The sequence below is a fragment of the Equus asinus genome, chromosome 7 (assembly GCF_041296235.1).
Source record: "Equus asinus isolate D_3611 breed Donkey chromosome 7, EquAss-T2T_v2, whole genome shotgun sequence".
NCBI lineage: Eukaryota > Metazoa > Chordata > Mammalia > Perissodactyla > Equidae > Equus > Equus asinus.
Genome location: NC_091796.1, coordinates 26,163,722 through 26,182,877, shown reverse-complemented (window position 1 = coordinate 26,182,877; position 19,156 = coordinate 26,163,722). Strand labels below are relative to the sequence as shown.

At 37.4% G+C, this 19,156-nt stretch overlaps 1 protein-coding gene across 10 annotated transcripts in view; it reads right to left on the bottom strand.

Annotated features, from left to right (window-relative positions):
- DYM (dymeclin) overlaps positions 1-19,156 on the bottom strand; it is a 374,085-nt gene that overhangs the window by 260,776 nt on the left and 94,153 nt on the right. For all 10 annotated transcript variants that reach the window (XM_070513083.1, XM_044774709.2, XM_070513086.1 and 7 more), the window contains one exon: positions 451-576. In XM_070513083.1, coding sequence (XP_070369184.1) covers positions 451-576 — 126 coding nt within the window. The remainder of the gene's footprint in view (positions 1-450; positions 577-19,156) is intronic.

Here is a 19,156-nt window from a genome sequence, read left to right as displayed (position 1 = left end):
GGCTAAACGCAAGTAGGAACAGTCAGTTGAGAGGCTGGGGAAGCAGTCCAAACACATGGTGACGGGGGCAGAGATTATTTCAATGAGACTGTAGTTTCAGTGGGACTGCTGAGAAGGAAAGGATATAAAAATAATTTCAATGAACAAATGTGACTGGATAAGTCCTTAGAGAATGATGCAGAAGGAAGAAGAAAGATGACTTCAAAGTTTCAATTCTACAAAGAAACCACTAGGGAAGGTAATGAAGCTGGGGGACAAGGGGCAGAAGGAACAGATAGTTTGGACAGGAAAACAGAATTTGGTTCTGTACATGTTGGGTTTTAAGCGCTGACAGAGCAACTGGAAGAAATGTGTGGTTGGAGATACGGGACAATACTAAGGTAAGCAGACAAGACCAGAAATACAGATTTACACAATAAAAAAACACACAAATTTAAAACAGAAACATACCATCGACCTTGCATCAAATACTTGTGACTGATGCTCTGTCGCAAAACTTCCTTGTGGAAGAGTTGGCAGGAAAGGAAAACAATCATGGTTGATACGGCTTCTACTGATATCTCATATGTGATATCTCTGGAGAAAGAGGAAAACAAAACAGAAGAATGACCATTTTGGAAGATTAAGGTACTGCTCTATTCTAACCAAACTACACATTTAAAAACTCAAATATTCAACGTTTCTTGTTATAAAAAAATACTAATATGTTTAACATAAAAGTTATAAGTCAAGCCAAAATACGAAACCATTTCCCAGTCATTAGCTCTTGTACTTGGGTCACGTGTCCCATTACTTGGCTAATTCCAGTTCTCATCTCATACTGAATGACAAGTCTATTAGTGTATAATGGAAATAGTTACCAGCAGTGCTCTGCTTCACAGATCCACTCTAAAGCCCTTAGGTTCATCCCTGTCTAGTCATAATGCAGAAACAAATATTCAGATTGTAAAACTGAAGGAAAGACACAGTGTAGGGAAGAAAACAATGCCTTTTCGAGTTGAAAATCGCTTTACAATAAGAACAGTGGTATACCCTGGATCTTCTATCTCCAGTGTCCACTTTCTCAAGGCCAACTCTGCATGTTCAGCAAAATATGAACAGTAAACAAATTATTCTTGTTTTATTAAGCATATTTCTGTTACGAAGGATTACTCTTTTCCTCCCCAGATCATTAACCTCTTTTAGAAAACAAACTTTAGATCAAATAAAAAGGAAACAAAGTCTTGGCTGAGCAGGGAGCACAAACAGGAATAAATGCATCAAGAAATCTTCAGTTATTGCAAAAGTTTAAACACAATTATCATGGGGAAAAGTAACATGTTAGACCAGGAAAGTGGAAATCTCAACAACACAGCAAAAAGACTAATAGCTCCAAAAGAATATCAAAATATTTTTACAGAACTGAAATATTAACGGAAAGCCCAAAGAAAAATACTTAACGTCCACTTAAATGAGGCTCAAACAAATTAAAGAAGACTTCATCCTAGGCCTGGGCAAACTTAAATTCTCCCAGCTATTTTAAGGAGTTATTGCTGATAGAAAAATCATTTAAAAACAAAGTATACGAAACAAACACAAAGGCCCAAGTAATTGATCTTATTATATAATGAATAAATCTCAGTAATACTCAGAAATACGACTTTTAAAGTACTGTAAAACAACTCTCTCTCCTGAAATTTCCATAATTATTGTTGTAAATATTAACTACATAAAATGCAATTCTTGTATCTGTTCTTATCTCTTGAGTTGAATGAAAGACAAACCTGACGTGTCATGTTATGATTCATTAATTCTTCATTAATGCTGATTTGGGTACTTGGAACCCAAAACATTTTACATGTATTCATACAGCCTGTGTCTGTCAGGAATCCATACTCTGTAGTCAATTCGCTAGGCTTCTCAGTTGAGTTAAGGCTTAACCAAATCCTGAAGAACAAGCATCTTGCCACAGGGTAGAGCTTATAGTCAGGTGATCACCTCTAATACATTCATTAATGTCATTGCATCAATAAGAAAGAATCAACTGCACCAGTTTACAATTTAACACCTGATTCCATGTCCCAGATCAGAAAGGAATTGTTTCAGTTAGTTTAAACTGAAAACTACGACTATTAATAAATAGTACGTCTTACAACCTTGGGGAAAAAAGTGTATATTTAGAAAAGAGGGTTATTCTCCTTCAAAATTAATTGGGTCAAACAAAATCAGAAGCTGGGGAACAGGAAAAGTGTTAACCCTTGGATCTTCCTCTCTTGCCACAGAACTCTGCGAAGCTATAGGGTGAAGAGCAAGACGGTTTGATGTTGGGAGGTAGGGAAAGCTCATAGCACATAAGAATATTCACTCAACATGACATTAAGTTTCGTACCAAGCTAAAAATCCATTCCCCAGAAGTCCTAAAGAGAACTAAGTGATTCCTCCTGTGTGCTTCATAGGCCTACAGATGAAAATTCCATCAAATTGTTTACGACATTGTATTGTTGAATGATACATGAACTGAAGTACAAAGAATTTACTCTTACTATGTCTAGATAGGCATTATGCAATATGTTGACATCCATCAACAAACAGATAGGGCTCTAGCCTTTATGGAACTTACAATTTAGTGAAGAAAAGAGAATTCAAATAAAAATTACTCCAAAAAGGCCATAAAGAAAAAGAGCAAGTAACAACAAGAAAGGATTTTGGGGACCAGATTTGAACCGTGGGATCAAAAGAAAACTCCTCTAAAAAAGTAGCATTAAGTTAAGACCTAAAGTAAGAGTGGCATTTATTTGCAGCCAAGTCTTTCTTACTAGAACAAATGAGATGCCAGCTAGAGACCCTTTCATTTTTTCAATGTTGTTTGTATTCCCAACTCTAGTACATAATAGGCACTCAATGGATAAATGATGAACAGACAGAGGGATATTTACTGCTCTGATTTTGATTGGAACTGATTGACTGGGACTTCCTGAATAGATTCATCAGCATAATATACAAGGCATACATAACTTAAAATAGCAAAAAAGGAAGAAATAGGTTGAGGTCATGTAATACACGATCGTAATACAAAAGGAACACTCACTGCAACAAAAATGTAAAGGGAATTTCATGAGAGAAGGATCCAGGGTGCTGTTGGTTGACTGAGAGGATATCTTCTATTCATCTTGCTGACAAGCATCCATTTATTAGCATTTATTAGTATTAATAAACAACTAATAAAGCACTAATAAAACACTAATAAACAACACACAGGATGATCTGAATGGAATGACTTAATACTATGAAGACAATTCTATGCACATTAATCTTAAAGTCAACGCAACCACAACCAATATTCTCATTGCACTTTTTTCAGGAACTTCATAAACTGACTCTTAAAATTTTTATGAAAGAATAAACACATAACTAAGTGAACCCTGAAAATGAAGAGTGAAGAGAGGGACTTTCCCTACCAGATATGAAGCCACGCTATACAGCTGTAGTAATAAAACAGCGTGGTATGTGCACCCACACAAAAACAGACAAACCAATGGAACTCAACTGAGAACTGAATGTACAGCTCAGCCCTATGTATATATGGAAACAACATACAATAAAGATGGATCCACAAATCAACGGAGAACAGATTGTACAGAAGATGGTGCTGGGAAAAACCTGGCTTATTTCATAAAGAAAAATAACGATAGAGTCCTACCTTACAACATACTTAAAGACCTACCATAGATGAATTAAAGACTTGGATGTGAATGGTAAAACTAAAGTTAACAGAATAAAATGTACAATAATAATGTTTGTTAACACAAGCACAAGAAAAAACTTCTAAAATAAAAGCCTAAGAGCACAAACCATAAAGCCAAAAAAAAAAGTGTTTAATTACATCAAAATTAAGGATTATTGCTCAACAAATGAAACCTTGAACAAAGTTAACAGGCAGATGATAGACTGAAAGAAGAACAAGGGACTAATATCTAGAATATTACAAGCAACTCCTGCAAAAAAGGCAAGAACTCTGCTAGAAGAAAAGACCAAAAGATATAAACAATGTTTAAAACAATGTGGTATTCCTTTATGCCCCAGAAAATGTAAAGTATTGGCAGTTATACGATGATATATAAACCCTCATGTACTGCTGATGGGAATATTAACCAACACAGTCATTTTAGAGGACAACCCATGACCCAGTATATGTATATATGCCAAAGAAAACTTCACAGAAATATGTCTGACGACTGTGGTAGGCAACCTCTAAGATGACCCCCAATAACCCTGCTTCCTGATAGTTGTAATTGCCTCCCCTTCAGTGTAGGCTGGATCTAGCGACTAGCTTCTAACAAAGAGAATACAGTAAAAGTGAGAGGATGCCACTTCTGAGAGATTATCTTATATAAAGACAATGGCTTGTGTTGGGTGCCCTCTCTCGCTCTTCTATATGCTTTCTCTGAGGGAAGCCAACTGCCTCTGACATATGGAGAAGTCCATCAGACAAAGAACTAAGGGGAGGCCTCCAGTCAACAGCCAGTGAGGAACTGAGGCCCTCAGTCCAACAACCCTAAAAGAATGGAATCCCACCAACAGCCAAAGAAGAAATCTAGGAAGCAGGTCCTCCCTAGCTGAGGCTTCAGATGAGACCACAGCCCCAGCCATAAGCTCAACTACAACCTCCTAAGACACTTGAGTCAGAGGCACCAAGCTACACTATACCCAGATACTTGATCCTAAAAAACTGTAAAACAATGTTTTAAACAGCTAAGTTCTAGGGTAATTTACCATGGAGTAATGGATAAATAACAAAAACATTTGTTATTTGTGGTACTGCAAAGTTGGAGGCAGTCCAGGTGTCCATCACTGAGGAAGTGGATAAGTAAAACGTAGTGGCTACACACAATGGAGCGGTTTTAACAGTAACAGACTAGATGTCCATTTAGCATCACAGTTAACTTTCTTTCCTTTTTTTTTTTTTTTTTTTTGAGGAAGATTGGCCCTGGGCTAACGTCTGTGGCCAATCTTCCTCTTTTTTTTCTCCCCAAAGCCTCAGTACATAGTTGTATATCCCAGTTGTAGGTTCTTCTAGTTTCTCTATGTGGGATGCCACCGCAGCATGGTTTGATGAGCACTGCTAGGTCGGCGCCCAGGATCCAAACTGGTGAACCCTGGGCAGCCGAAGCCAAGCACACGAACTTAACCACTCTGCCAAAGGGCTGGCCCCACAGGTAACTCTTAAAAATAGTTCTGAGAGGAAAAAGTAAAGAACAGAATGAGTTCTACAACATAATTCTATTTATGTAAATTAAAAATGCATGTACACATAAGAATAACATTTTGTACTAATGCATATAAAAATACAAGTATTAACACATTAAAATGGCTGTTTACAGGAAAGCAAAGGAGTAAGGAATGGGGATAAATGGGAATAAGTAAGTGGATTAATATTAAACAGAGGAAGGGATGGGCCTCACGTGAACCAAGGATGAGAGTGGCCTCTAAACTGAAAAATGTGAATGACTCAACCCTATGCCTGATGTGTCCAAAATCAGAGATTGTGGCACAAAGTGGGGCATAAAAGGTTGAGGGCGTAGTGAAGTGGAGAAATGCATAAACTAATCCAGGAGACAAAAAGTACATGCAATAAATTGTCTAGTTGGGACATTATGAGGACCTCAATTAAAACAATGACAAGAGGAATGAAAAAGAGAGATTGGATTTGAATGACATTTAACAAAATAAAACTAATAGCACTCAGTGACGAACTGGATGCTTAAAGTGGGTGAGAAAGACTAAGGTTTCTAAATTTAGAACTCAGAGATAGTGATGTCGTCAACCTAAATAAAGAACAAAGGAAACGGAAAATCACTTTACACATATAGTCAACCGATGCTCATTATTCATGGATTCTGTATTTGTGAATTCAGCTATTCACTAAAATTTATTTGTAACTCCAAAAATTAGCATTCACTGCAAGTTGATATGATCTACATGATTTTCTAATTTGCACCAAAGAAATCACCAAAGAAAATTTTATGACCCAAAATAGCTAATGATTACAAATGAATTCACAGATAGATGATAAAGTATACTACATCAAAGATCATGAAGTCAAAGTCTGCATTTTTCTCGTGTCACTGGGGAACAGGAGATAATAACTGCATAGCAAAGCTTCACATAAAATCGACTATCCAGATACAATATTATGCCTGGAACTTTCTTAAAAATAATCTGAGAAATGGGGGGAAGGTGCTTTCGGATAAGCGTATAGTTGAAACAAGAGCAGCCATGAATTGATAATTACTGAAGCTGGGTGATAAGCATGTGGGGGTCATTATTCTCTCTATATTTATATGCTTAAAATTTTACATAAGTTTAAAATACAAAATTAAAAATTGACAACTTACGATGTGACCATAGACCACAGTTTGAAGACAGGGACCTCTCATTCCTGGCCCCTACCATATTTCCTGGCAAATAATAGGTACTTAACAAGTACTAATTGAAATGAATGAACCATAGGGAATTCTACATTTAAGAAATGCAATTTGCTAAAGTCATCTGCTTTGAGAAGTTGGATATGCTGCCATTAGCAAATCACCACAAACGTAGTGGCTTAAAACAGCACAAATTCATTATCCTGCAGTTCTCTAGCTGCAGCACAGGTCTCATGGTTAAAATCAAGGCGTCAGCAAGCTGCGTCCCATTCCGGAGGCTCTAGGGAAGAACGCATTCCTGCCCTGTGGCTTGTCGGAAGGATTCATCTCCTCGTAGTTGTAGGACCCAGTCCCCATTTTCTTGCTGGCTATAAGCTGAGGGCACTTTCCAGTGTCTTGAGGTCACCTCATTCTTTGACTTACGGATCCCTTCCTTCATCTTCAAAGCCAGCAATGGCTTTCATGACTCCTTCTGTCACATCTCCCTGATCCACTCTTCTGGTTTCCTCTTCTACCTTTAAGGACTCACGTGATTAAATTGGACCCACTAGGATGAGAGAGAACAATCTCCCCATCAAAGGGTCCTTAATTTTAATCACATCTAAAAAATCTTTTTGACATGTAAAGTGACATATTCACAGAGTCCAGGGATCAGAATGTGGACATTCTCGGGCACAGAAGGACATTATTCTGCCTACTACTAGTAGCCAATAAGAATCAGATCTATGTACTAATTTTAATTACTCCAAAAATCTCCCTTACTAGCCAACACGAAAATATTACTCATACTAGTAGTTATACTAATCTACCACGTTTGAGGGGAGAGGTGGTAGGGAAGAGATGTAATGTTCAAATACTGTAAATGGATTAAAATAGGCTCCAACAAATTGACTGGGTAGAATAAATAATTTAAGTACACAATGAAACACTGCTTCAAATGACATAGCAAAGGTATAAATAATAGAAATGGCTACAACAGAAATTTTTTTGCAAAGGTGTCAAGAATTTAATTTCCAACTTTCATTGTCTGAAGACAGTGCTTACAGCCACAAAGCAGAAGAAAATTTAAGTACACAGAGTGACAAATATTCAAACAATAACCAACCAATAGTCGATCACCCCACTTAGAATAAAACGCAGGGTCCTTAACCTAGCCTCTAAGACACTCTGCCATTTTTTTTTTTAAAGATTGTCTCCTGAGTTAACAACTGTTGCCGATCTTTTTTTTTTGTTATTTCTTTTTCCCCCCAAATACCCCCAGTACATAGTTTTATATTTTAGTTGTGGGTCCTTCTAGCTGTGGCTGTGGATGCCGCCTCAACGTGGCCTGACGAGCGGTGCCATGTCCGCGTCCAGGATCCGAACTGGTGAAACCCTAGGTCGTTGAAGCGGAGCACACAAACTTTAACCACTCGGCCACTGGGCCGTCCCCCCTCTGCGACTTCTGACCAACCATCCTACCTCATCTATCACTCACCCATCCTTGCTCATTCAGCTCTAGCTCTACTGGCCTACTTAGCGGTCCCTGGATACACCAAGCATGCGCCCACCACAGGGTCTTGCATCTGCTGTTCCCTCTGCTTGGAATGCTCTCCTATCAGACAGCAACAGGACTCCCTCTCCGACTTCACGTGGGTTTCTATTAAAATGGCCACTTCACAAGGAGCCTTCCCTTACAATCTCAGCTAAAATACCACCACATTACTACTCTTTTTTCCATTGCACTTATCACATTCTAACATTATATATTAATTTATTGACTGTCCTACCCCACCCACAACTAAAATCTACATCTTATTCACTATTGTAGGCCTAGCATCTGAAACAGTGGCTCGCGATAAGCACACACATACTTGTTTATGAATAGTCTCTTCTACTCTGCTTGTAGGCACAATGAAGAGTTAATATTATTCGGGGTTTACCAAAAACAAGAAAAATACATCCATTCATGTACAAATTTTACATGACAAAAAATACCCGAAACTCCTAGCTTCCAAACGCTATTCCATGATTTAGTGTTCTGCATAGAAACTCACTAGACTCCTGGGGCCAAAGTAACAGAACTAGTAGCAACGGCAAAAATAATTACTCAACATACCCTCATTGAATCCATTTTCTATCGTAAGTGATGCTGAAGCTGATTGATGTTTTTAAAAGTCAGCTTCAAAATAAGGAACCCAAATTTGAGCTCTGCTCACAAGGAAAAAATGATGTAAACAGAAAAACCTCTGAAATAGCCATTTAACTAGTACATTTTAAAGACAGACAGGGGTAAAATGCAACTATCCATCAATGACCACTTCCTAGTTACCACGCTCCCACACATCTCCCAAGTCTACGTGAGGGCTCTAGATCCTCCACCCACATCTGCAAACTGCTTGGCTAACTTATACTCATCATTCAAGACTTTGGACTAGTTTTACCTCCTCCAGAAAACCTACCTTGACCAACCAAGCAGGTTAATGGCATTCCCATAATATATTCTGAACACCACTATTATAATGCTTTTCATACTCTACAGCCTACATAACGCAAGAAAATAAACATTTGCTGAAAAATTTTTAAAATTCAACTAACTTAAAACTAGCATTTAAAAACGCAACTAATGCGGAGAAAAAGGAACCCTCATACACTGCTGGTGGGAATGCAAACTGGTGCAGCCACTATGGAAAACAGTATGGAGATTCCTCAAAAAATTAAAAATAGAACTACCATACGATCCAGCCATCCCACTACTGGGTATTTATCCAAAGAGCTTGAAGTCAGCAATCCCAAAAGTCCTATGCACCCCAATGTTTATTGCAGCACTGTTTACAATAGCCAAGACGTGAAAGCAACCTAAGTGCCCATCAACAGACGAATGGATAAAGAAGATGTGGTACATATATACAATGGAATACTACTCAGCTGCAAAACAGAACAAAATCATTCCATTTGCAATAACATGGATGGACCTTGAGAGAATTATGTTAAGTGAAATAAGCCAGCGAGAGAAGGATAATCTGTGTATGACTCCACTCATATGAGGAATTTAAAATTATGGACTAAGAACAGTTTAGTGGATACCAGGGGAAAGGTGGGGTGGGGGGTGGCACAAAGGGTGAAGTGGTGCACCTACAACAGGACTGACAAACATTAACGTACAACTGAAATTTCACAAGATTGTAACCTATCAATAACTCAATAAAAAAACAAAACAAATAAAAAAATTAAAATTAAAATTAAAAAAATAAAAACACAACTAATATTAGAAAATGAAAAAATGTAATAAAACACAGCTTATATATTAATTTATAGAACCACATAACATTTAAAGCGATCACAGGAGTTGAGGCTACCACGTTTCCAGCAGTAATGGACAGGAAATTCACAAGAATCTTCCTGATGAAGTCAACAGAAATCATGAGGGAGGGTCTGGAAGAGCACTTCCTAAAAGCACCGAAGAGCTAGTAAAATACTGAAGAATTACAAGGCCCAGATTCAAAGCACTAGGAAAATCTAGACATATCAGCCTGACATCAGGAATTGCTTTGGCCCGAGGATGTTTCCTGATCCATAAGACACAGGTGGGAATTTGAGCAGAGCTTCTAAGAGGGGTGACAGTCCAGGGAACAAACACTTGACACCCAGGCTGCAAGCCCAGGTAACCACCCCCGGCACACAGGGTGGAGATCCTGAAAGGGATTGTCATGATGGAAGTAAGGGGGAGCAGCAAGTGGATCAAGTCTTTCATGGACTACAACCCAGCTTTAAGTTGCCTGAGTGGCCAGAAAATTTCAGCCCTGAAACTGAATTAGGAAGAATCCCAGGCACTCAACAGAAAAAAGAGGAAATCCTCTCTGAACAAAGATAAAATCACGCTAGCTATCAAACTGATTCTACAACTTTACAAATACAAAAACTAGCAAACAATCAAAAACAGGCAAATAGATGAGATTACATGACCAAGAGCCACCATACACCCACAAAATAAACAAAACTCTCTCAATAATAATAATAATAATAATAATTACCAAACACATCCATGCCTACTATACTTATGGGATAAAACCCAAATTTTTCAAATCAAAAATTTCCCAAGGACCTGTAAACTATATAAACTAATACAGCAGATTTTAAAAAAAAATAAGTTCTAGAAAAAAATTTCTAGAACTGAAAAATAGCCAAATTTAAAAACTCAACCAAAAAAAAAAAGAATAAAAAGAAAGAACAAAAAAAACCCCTCATTGAATGGGTTTAAAAGCAGATTTGACCCAGCTGAAGAGAGATTTAGTAACTTGGACATTAAGTCACAAGAAATTACTCAGAATTAAGTACAGAGAGACAACAGGATGATGTTGACAGGCCTTCGCTTCCAGTTTGGGGCTATTATGAATAAAGCTTTATAAACATCTGCATACAAGTCATTTGTAGACAGATATTTTCATTTCTCTTAGGTAAATACCTGAAAGTAATATTGCAGGATGAGAGAAGAGGTGAATATTTGACTTCATAAGTGTCAAACCTTTTCTCAAAGTGTTTGTACCATTTTATACTCCCACAGCAATATTTTTAATACAGATTTTATTTTTTAGAGCATTCTTTAGAGCAGGTTCTTAGCAAAATTGAGCAGAAAGTACAGAGAATTCCCATATAACTCCTGCCACACATATGCACAGCCTCCTCCAGAGTAGCATCTTTGTTAAAAATGATGAACCAATATTTGACACATCATTAAAGTCCATAACTTACATAAGGGTTCACTATTGCTGTTATATGTTGTATAAATTTTGACACATCTAATAACATGTATCCATGATTACAGTATCATACGAAACAGTTTCACTATCCTAAAAATCCCCTGTGCTCTATCCACTCATCCCTCTCTCCTCCAAAAACTTTGGCAACCACTGAGCTTTTTACTGTCTCCACAGTTTTACCTTTTACGAAATGTCATATAGTTGGAATAATACAGTATGTAGTCTTTTCAGATTGGTTTCTTTACCCACAGCAATTTTTGAACGTTCCACTTGCTCCACATCCTCACCAACATTTGGTACTATCAGTCTTCTTAATTTTAACTATTCTAAGTGGTGTGTAGTGATAGCTCATTATGCCTTTAATTTGCATTTTTCTGATTAATCACATTAAATATCTTTTAATGTGCTTATTGGCCATTTATATATCTTTTTTGTGAAGTATCAATTTCAATCGTTTGTCCATTTTTAATTGGGCTATTTGCCTATTTTTAAATTGTAAGAGATCTTTATATATTCAAGAATAAAGTCTTTTTGTCAGCTATATGTTTGGCAGACATCTCCCTTCTGCGATTTGACTATTCATTTTCTGAAGTGTCTCCTGATAAGGCAAAACTTTTGTTTTTAAAGAAGTTTAACTTATCAAGTTTTTCTTTTATGGTTATTGCTTTCTGTGTCCTAAGTTATCTTTGCCTAAGCCACAGTTATGTATATTTTCCTAATTTCTGTGTTATATGTGAAGGTCGGGATCCAAGTTTTTTTGTTTTGATTTGTTTTTCTTTTCCAGAAAAGAAAATGGCTCCAGCTTTTCCAGAGCCATTAGCTGAAAAAGGCTTTCCCTCCTCAACTGAATTATTTGGCTGATTTTCTCAAAAACCAACTGACAATGGAAGTGTAGATCTGTTTCTTGACTCCCTATTCTGATCCACTGATTTTTCTATATTAATGTCAATATCATGAAAATTGTAGCTTTACAGTACATCAAGAAGTGATTTAGTATAAGTATTCCATTTGTTCTTAATATTTTTTGGATAGTCTAGGTTCTTTGCATTTCTATATATATTTTAGAATCAGCTTGTCAATTTCTACCAAAAAGCAAGCAAACCCTATTATCGATGTGATGAACTGAATCTGTAGAGCAACTTGGGAAATCCTGACATTTAACTGTGTTGAGTGTTCCAGATCCTGAACTGGATACATGTCTACATCTAGGCCTTTAATTTCACTGAGCAATGTTTTATACTTGGCAATATATAAGTTGTGAACACATTTGTTGAATTCACTGTTTCATGTTTTTCAGATTGTTTTAAAATGGAATTTTTAATTTTATTTTCCAATTGTTTGCTGCTACTATATGATTTTTTTTAAGATTTTATTTTTCCTTTGTTATTTTTAAAAAAATTTTCCTTCTTCTCCCTAAAGCCCCCCAGTACATAGTTCTGTATTTTAGTTGTGGGTCCTCCTAGTTGTGGCATGTGGGACGTCGTCTCAGCATGGCTTGATGAGCAGTGCTAGGTCCAAGCCCAGGATCCAAACTGGTGAAACCCTGGGTTGCCAAAGCAGAGTGCACAAACTTAACCACTCAGGAACGGGTCTGGCCCTGCTAGTATATGATTTTTTTATAACCATCTTGCAATCTGCACCCTGTTAAACTCACTTTTCAGTTCAAAAAGCTTTTGTATATTCCTTAAGGTTTTAATGCAAACAATCATATTGCCAGCAAATAAGGATAGTTTTACTTCTTCTTTTCCAATCTCTATGCCTTTTATTTCTTTACTTTGCTTTATTGCACTGGCTAGGGCCTCGAATACAATAATGAATACAAATGCTGAAAGACAACATCCTTGACTTGTTCCTAATCACAGATGAGAGAAAGCTTAGTTTCTCACCATTAAGTGAGATGTTAGCTGTAGGGGTTTTTTTGTTTTTTTTTTCACTGACCAGAATATATTTTTATTGTCATAATCAAAAAGTGGGATATAACATAATTTGCTTTAAAAAAAACACAGAATATATCCTTCCAAGTTAGTATTAGTAGACATACTTCATTATATTTTTTTCCTAATTTGTCACCAGTGTATTTTTTTTGAGTTCATGATAGTTTACATCATTGTGAAATTTCAGTTTTACATTATTTCTTATCTGTCAGCACATCTTCACTCCCTGTGCCCACCCCCACTCCAACCCCCTTCCCCTGGTAACCAGTGAACTGTTTTCTTTGTCCATGTCCTTGTTTATATTCCACATATGAGTGAAATCATCTGTTGTCTTTCTCACACTGGCTTATTTTGCTAAGCATAATTCCCTCCAGGTCTTTCCATGTTGTTACAAATGGAATTTGTCTTTTTTTCTGGCTGAGCAGTATTCCATTGTATATATATACCACATCTTCTTTATCCAATCATCACTTGATGGGCACTTGGGTTGCTTCCATGTCTTGGCTATTGTGAAGAGTGCTGCTATGAACATAGGGGTGCATGTTATTTTGGGTTGTTGATTTCAAATTCTTTGGGTAGATACCCAGTAGTGGGATAGCTGGGTCATATGGTAGTTCTATTTTTAGTTTTTGAGGAATCTCCATGCTGTTTTCCATAGTGGCTGCACCAGTTTGCATTCACATCAGCAGTGTATGAGGGTTCCCTTCTCTCCAGACCCTCTCCAACATTTGCTATTTTTAGGCTTAGTGATTATAGCCATTTTAACATATGTAAGGTGGTATCTTCATGTAGTTTTGATTTGCATCTCCGTGATGATTAGTGATGTTGAACATCTTTTCACGTGTCTATTGGCCATCTGTATATCTTCCTTGGAAAAATGTCTGTTCACATCCTCTGCCCATTTTTCAATCAGGCTGTTTTTTTGTTGTTCAGTTGTGTGAGCTCTTTATATATTATGGAGATTAACCCCTTATTGGATATATGATTTGTAAAAATTTTCTCCCAGTTGGTGGGTTTTTTGGTTTTGATCCTAGTTTCTTTTGCCTTGCACAAGCTCTTTAGTCTGATGAAACTTCTCCTTGTTTATTTTGTCTTTTGTTTCCCTTGTCTGAGAAGACATGGTATTTGAAAAGATCCTTTTTAGTTCAATGTCAAAGAGCATACTACCAATATTATCTTCCAGGAGTTTTATGGTTTCAGGACTTATCTTCAATTCTTTGATCTATTTTGAGTTTGTTTTTGTGTATGGCGTGAGACAATGGTCTACTTTCATTCTTTTGCATGTGGCTGTCCAGTTATCCAAACCCCATTAATTGAAGAGACTGTCTTTTCTCCATTGTATGCTCTTGGCACCTTTGTCAAAGATTAGCTGTCCATAGATGTATGGTTTGATTTCTGGGCTTTCAGTTCTGTTCCATTGCTCTGTGTGCCTGTTTTTGTACCAGTACCATGCTGTTTTGATCGCTATGGCTTTGTAGTACACTTCGAAGTCAGGGATTGTGATGCCTCCAGCTTTGTTCTTTTTTCTCAGTACTGCTTTAGTAATTTAGAATCTTTGGTTGCCCCATATGACTTTTAGTATTCTTTGCTCTGTTTCCATGAAGAATGTCATTGGGATTCTGAGTGGGATTGCACTGAATGTGTAGATTGCTTTGGGTAGTCTGGACATGTTAACTACGTTTATTGTTCCAATCCATGTGCATGGAATCTCCTTCCATCTCTTTATGTAATTATCTGTTTCTTTCAATAATGTCTTATAGTTTTCATTGTATAAGTCCTTTGCCTCCTTAGTTAAATTTAGTCCTAGGTACTTTATTCTTTTTGTTGCGATTGTAAATGGAATTGTATTCTTCAGTTCTCTTTCTGGAAGTTCGTAATTAGAGTACAGAAATGCAACTGATTTTTGTAAGTTGATTTTGTACTCCGCCACTTTACCGTAGTTGTTAATTATTTCTATCACCTTTCCAATGGATTCTTCAAGGTTTTCTATATATAAGATCATGTCATCTGCAAACAGTGAGAGTTTCACTTCTTCACTCCCTATTTGGATTCCTTTTATTCCTTTCTCTTGCCTAATTGCTCTGGCCAAAACCTCCAGCACTATGTTGAATAAAAGTGGTAACAGTAGGCATCCTTGTCTTGTTCCTGTTCTCAGAAGGATGGCGTTCAGTTTTTCCCCATTGAGTATGATGTTGGCTGTGGGTTTGTCATGTATGACCTTTATTATGTTGAGGTAATTTCCTTCTATCCCCATTTTGTTAACAATTTTTATCATAAATGGCTGGTGAATCTTGTCAAATGCTTTCTCTGCATCTACTGAGATGATCATGTGAGTTTTATTCCTCATTTTGTTAATGTAGTGTAACACATTGATTGATTTGTGGATGTTGAACCATCCCTGTGTCCCTGGAATAAATCCCACTTGATCATGATGTACGATCTTTTTGATGTATTGCTGTATTCAGGTTGTCAATATTTTGTTGAGGATTTTTGCATCTATATTCATCAGAGATACTGTCCTGTAGTTTGCCTTTTTTGTGTTGTCCTCGCCAAGCTTTGGTAACAGAGTGATGTTGGCCTCATAGAATGTGTTAGGAAGCGTTCCATCTTCCCTAATTTTTTGGAATAGCTTGAGAAGGATAGGTATTAAATCCTCTCTGAATGTTTGGTAGAATTCCCCAGGGAAACCATCTGGTCCTGGGCTTTTATTCTTTGGGATGCTTTTGATTACTGTTTCAACCTCTTTACTTCTGATTGGTCTATTCAGATTCTCTATTTCTTCTTGATTCAGCTTTGGGAGGTTGTAAGAGTCTAAGAATTTACCCATTTCATCTAGATTGTCCATTTTGTTGGCATATAGTTTTTTTGTAGTATTCTCTTATAATCCATTGCATTTGTGTGGTATCTATTGTTATTTCTCCTCTTTCATTTCTAATTGTATCTTTCTGAGCTTTCCCTCTTTTTTTCTTTGTAAGTCTGGCTAAGGGTTTGTCAATTTTTTTTATCTTCTCAAAGAACCAGTTCTTTGTTTCATTGATCCTTTCTACTGCTTTTTTGTTTCAATAGCATTTATTTCTGCTCTGATTTTTGTTAGCTCTCTCCTGCTGCTGAATTTGGGCTTTGCTGCTGCTTCTTTCTCTAATTGAGTTAGGTGCAATTTGAGATTGCTTATTTGGGGTTTTTCTTGTTTGTTAAGGTGAACCTATACTGCAATGAATTTTCCTCTTAATATGGCTTTTGCTGCATCCCATATGAGTTGGTATGGTGTGTTTTCATTTTCATTTGTCTCCAGATATTTTTTATTTCCCCTTTAATTTCTTCAGTGATCTATTGGTTGTTCAATAGCAGGTTGTTTAGTCCCACATCTTTGTCCTTTTATCAGCTTTCTTCTTGTAATTAATTTCTAGCTTTATTGCATTGTGATAGGAAAAGATGCTTATTATTTCCATTTTTAACTTATTGAGACTTGCCTTGTTTCCCAACATCCGGTCTATTCTTGAGAATGTTCCATGCGCATTTGAGAAGAATTTGTATTCTGCTGTTTTTGAATGGAGTGTTCTATATATGTCTATTAAGTTCATCTGGTCTAGCTTTTCATTTAATTCCACTGTTTCCTTATTGATTTTCTGTCTGGATGATCTATCCATTGATGTGAGTGGAGTGTTGGGGTCCCCTACTATTCTTGTGTTATTATTAACGTCTTCTTTTAGGTTTGTTGATAGTTACTTTATGTACTTTGCTGCTCCTGTGTTGGGTGCATAGATATTTATAAGTGTTATTTCTTCTTGATGAAATGTCCCTTTGATCATTATATACTGCCCCTCTTTGTCTCTCTTTACCTATGTTATCTTGAAGTCTACTTTGTCTGATATAAGTATTGTGACACCTGCCTTCTTTTGTTTACTATTAGATTGGAGTATCATCTTCCACCCCTTCACTTTGAGCCTGTGTTGATCACTGGAGCTGAGATGTGTTTCCTGGATGCAGTATATTGTTGGGTCTTATTCTTTAATCCATCTCACCACTCTGTGTCTTTTGATTGGAGAACTCAATCCATTTACATTTAGGGTGATTATCGATATATGAGGGCTTAATGCTGCCATTTTATCACTCATCTTCCTGTTCTCCTGCATTTCCTTTGTTTCTCGTCCTGTGTATTTTGGTCTACCAATCAAGTTATGTAGTTTTTTATGTTGTGTTTGTCTTCTCCTTATTTTTGTGTCTCTGTTCTGCTTTTTTTAGTGGTTACCCTGAGATTTGTATTCAAGACCTCGTGGATAAGATAGTCCCCTTCCTGATGGCCTCTAATTTCCTTAGACTAAACCAATTCAGTCCCTTTCCTCTTCCCCTCCTAACTTGTTTTTCTCACATCTTATTCCACCTTGTGTTATGAGTTTGTGGTTAAAATTATAAGATTATCTTTGCTTTTGGTGTTTTCCTTCCCTTTGTCTTCAACACTATACTTGAGTATTTGCTATCCCGCTCTGATTCTGTCTACCTATTTAACTCCTTACCCTGTGCTTTGTAACCTCTTTCTCCCTTTTCTTTTTTTTTAGGTATGAGGGCCTTCTTGAGGATTTCTTGTGTGTGTGTGTGGGGGGGGGCATCTCATGGCTACAAATTCTCTTAGCTTATGGGAAAGTTTTTATTTCTCCTTCATATCTGAAGGATATTTTTGCTGGATAGAGTATTCTTGGCTGAAAGTTTTTGTCCTTCAATGAATTGAATATGTCATTCCAGTCTCTCCTAGCCTGTAAGTTTCTGCAGAGAAATCTGCTGAAAGTCTGATGGGGGTTCCTCTGTAGGTTATTTTCTTCTGCCTTGCTGCCCTTAGTATTCTTTCTTTGTCATTCAGTTTTGCCAGTTTCACTACTATATGCCTTGCAGTAGGTCTTTTTACATTGACATATTTAGGAGATCAGGTAGCCTGTTCCACATGGATTTCCATCTCCTTCCCTAGGTTTGGGAAGTTCTCTGCTATTATTTCTTTGAACACACTTTCTACTCCATTGTCCTTCTCTTCTCCTTCTGGAATACCTATAATTCTTATGTTGCATTTCCTAAATGAGTCGGATATTGCTCAGGGACCTTCTTCATTTCTTTTTAGTCTTACTTCTCCCTCCTCCTCTATCTGGAGCATTTCAACCTTGTTATTTTTGATTATGCCGATAGGCTCCTCTACAGTGTCTGCTCGAGTTTTCAGGGAATCCATATTTTGTTTTACTTCTTCCATTATGTTTTTCATCTCTAATATTTCTGATTGATTCTTCTTTATAGTTTCAATCTCTTTTGTGAAGTACCTCCTGAACTAGTTGAATTGTTTCTCTATATTCTCTTTTACCTCATTTTTTTGATGATAGCTGTTTTGAATTCTTTGCCATTTAGATTACAGATTTTTGTGTCCTCAGGACTGATTTTTGGGTACTTGTCATTTTCTCTCTGGTCTGGAAATCCATGTAATGTTTGATATTGCTAGAGGGAGTGGCTCTGTTCTTTTGCATCCTGGCATTATCTGGTCGCAGTACCACCTATTGCCACTGGGTGGGGGTCAAGATCCATGTACTCTGAGCCCTCTGCCTTCAGCCAAAGTGCTGAAGCCACACTGAGCAGGGGTGCGGGGTTGCGGGGGCGCTTTCTCCTGCATGCTCTCGGAGTTTTCTCCCTCTGTTCTTGCTATCTGCTCTCCTGGGGTGTTGGCTTGATAAGATCACACCCCACGAAAGCTTTCACCTCGGTAGAGGGTTTCCCTCTAAGCTGTAAGGGCCCTTGGGAGTCCTTGAAGTTCCCAAAGACAAACATCCCCTCCCCTATTCCTTCCCTCTCGGAGGCCACCCATGGTCCTGGATTGGAGTTTTTAGAGGAGGGAGCAAAGTTTTCTCTTACCCCATTCCACCTGCTCTGATGGGGGCTCCCAGCCCCTCTGCCCTTCGTCTATGGCTGCGTGGGTCTCTCCAATGTTTTTTGTGTTGTGTTTAGATGTCGTCTGTTGCAGTATGGATTTTTTGTTGTTGTATATTGGAGGGGAAAGATTTCTGAGAGATCTCACTCCACCATGATGCTGACGTCACTCCTTAGGCTG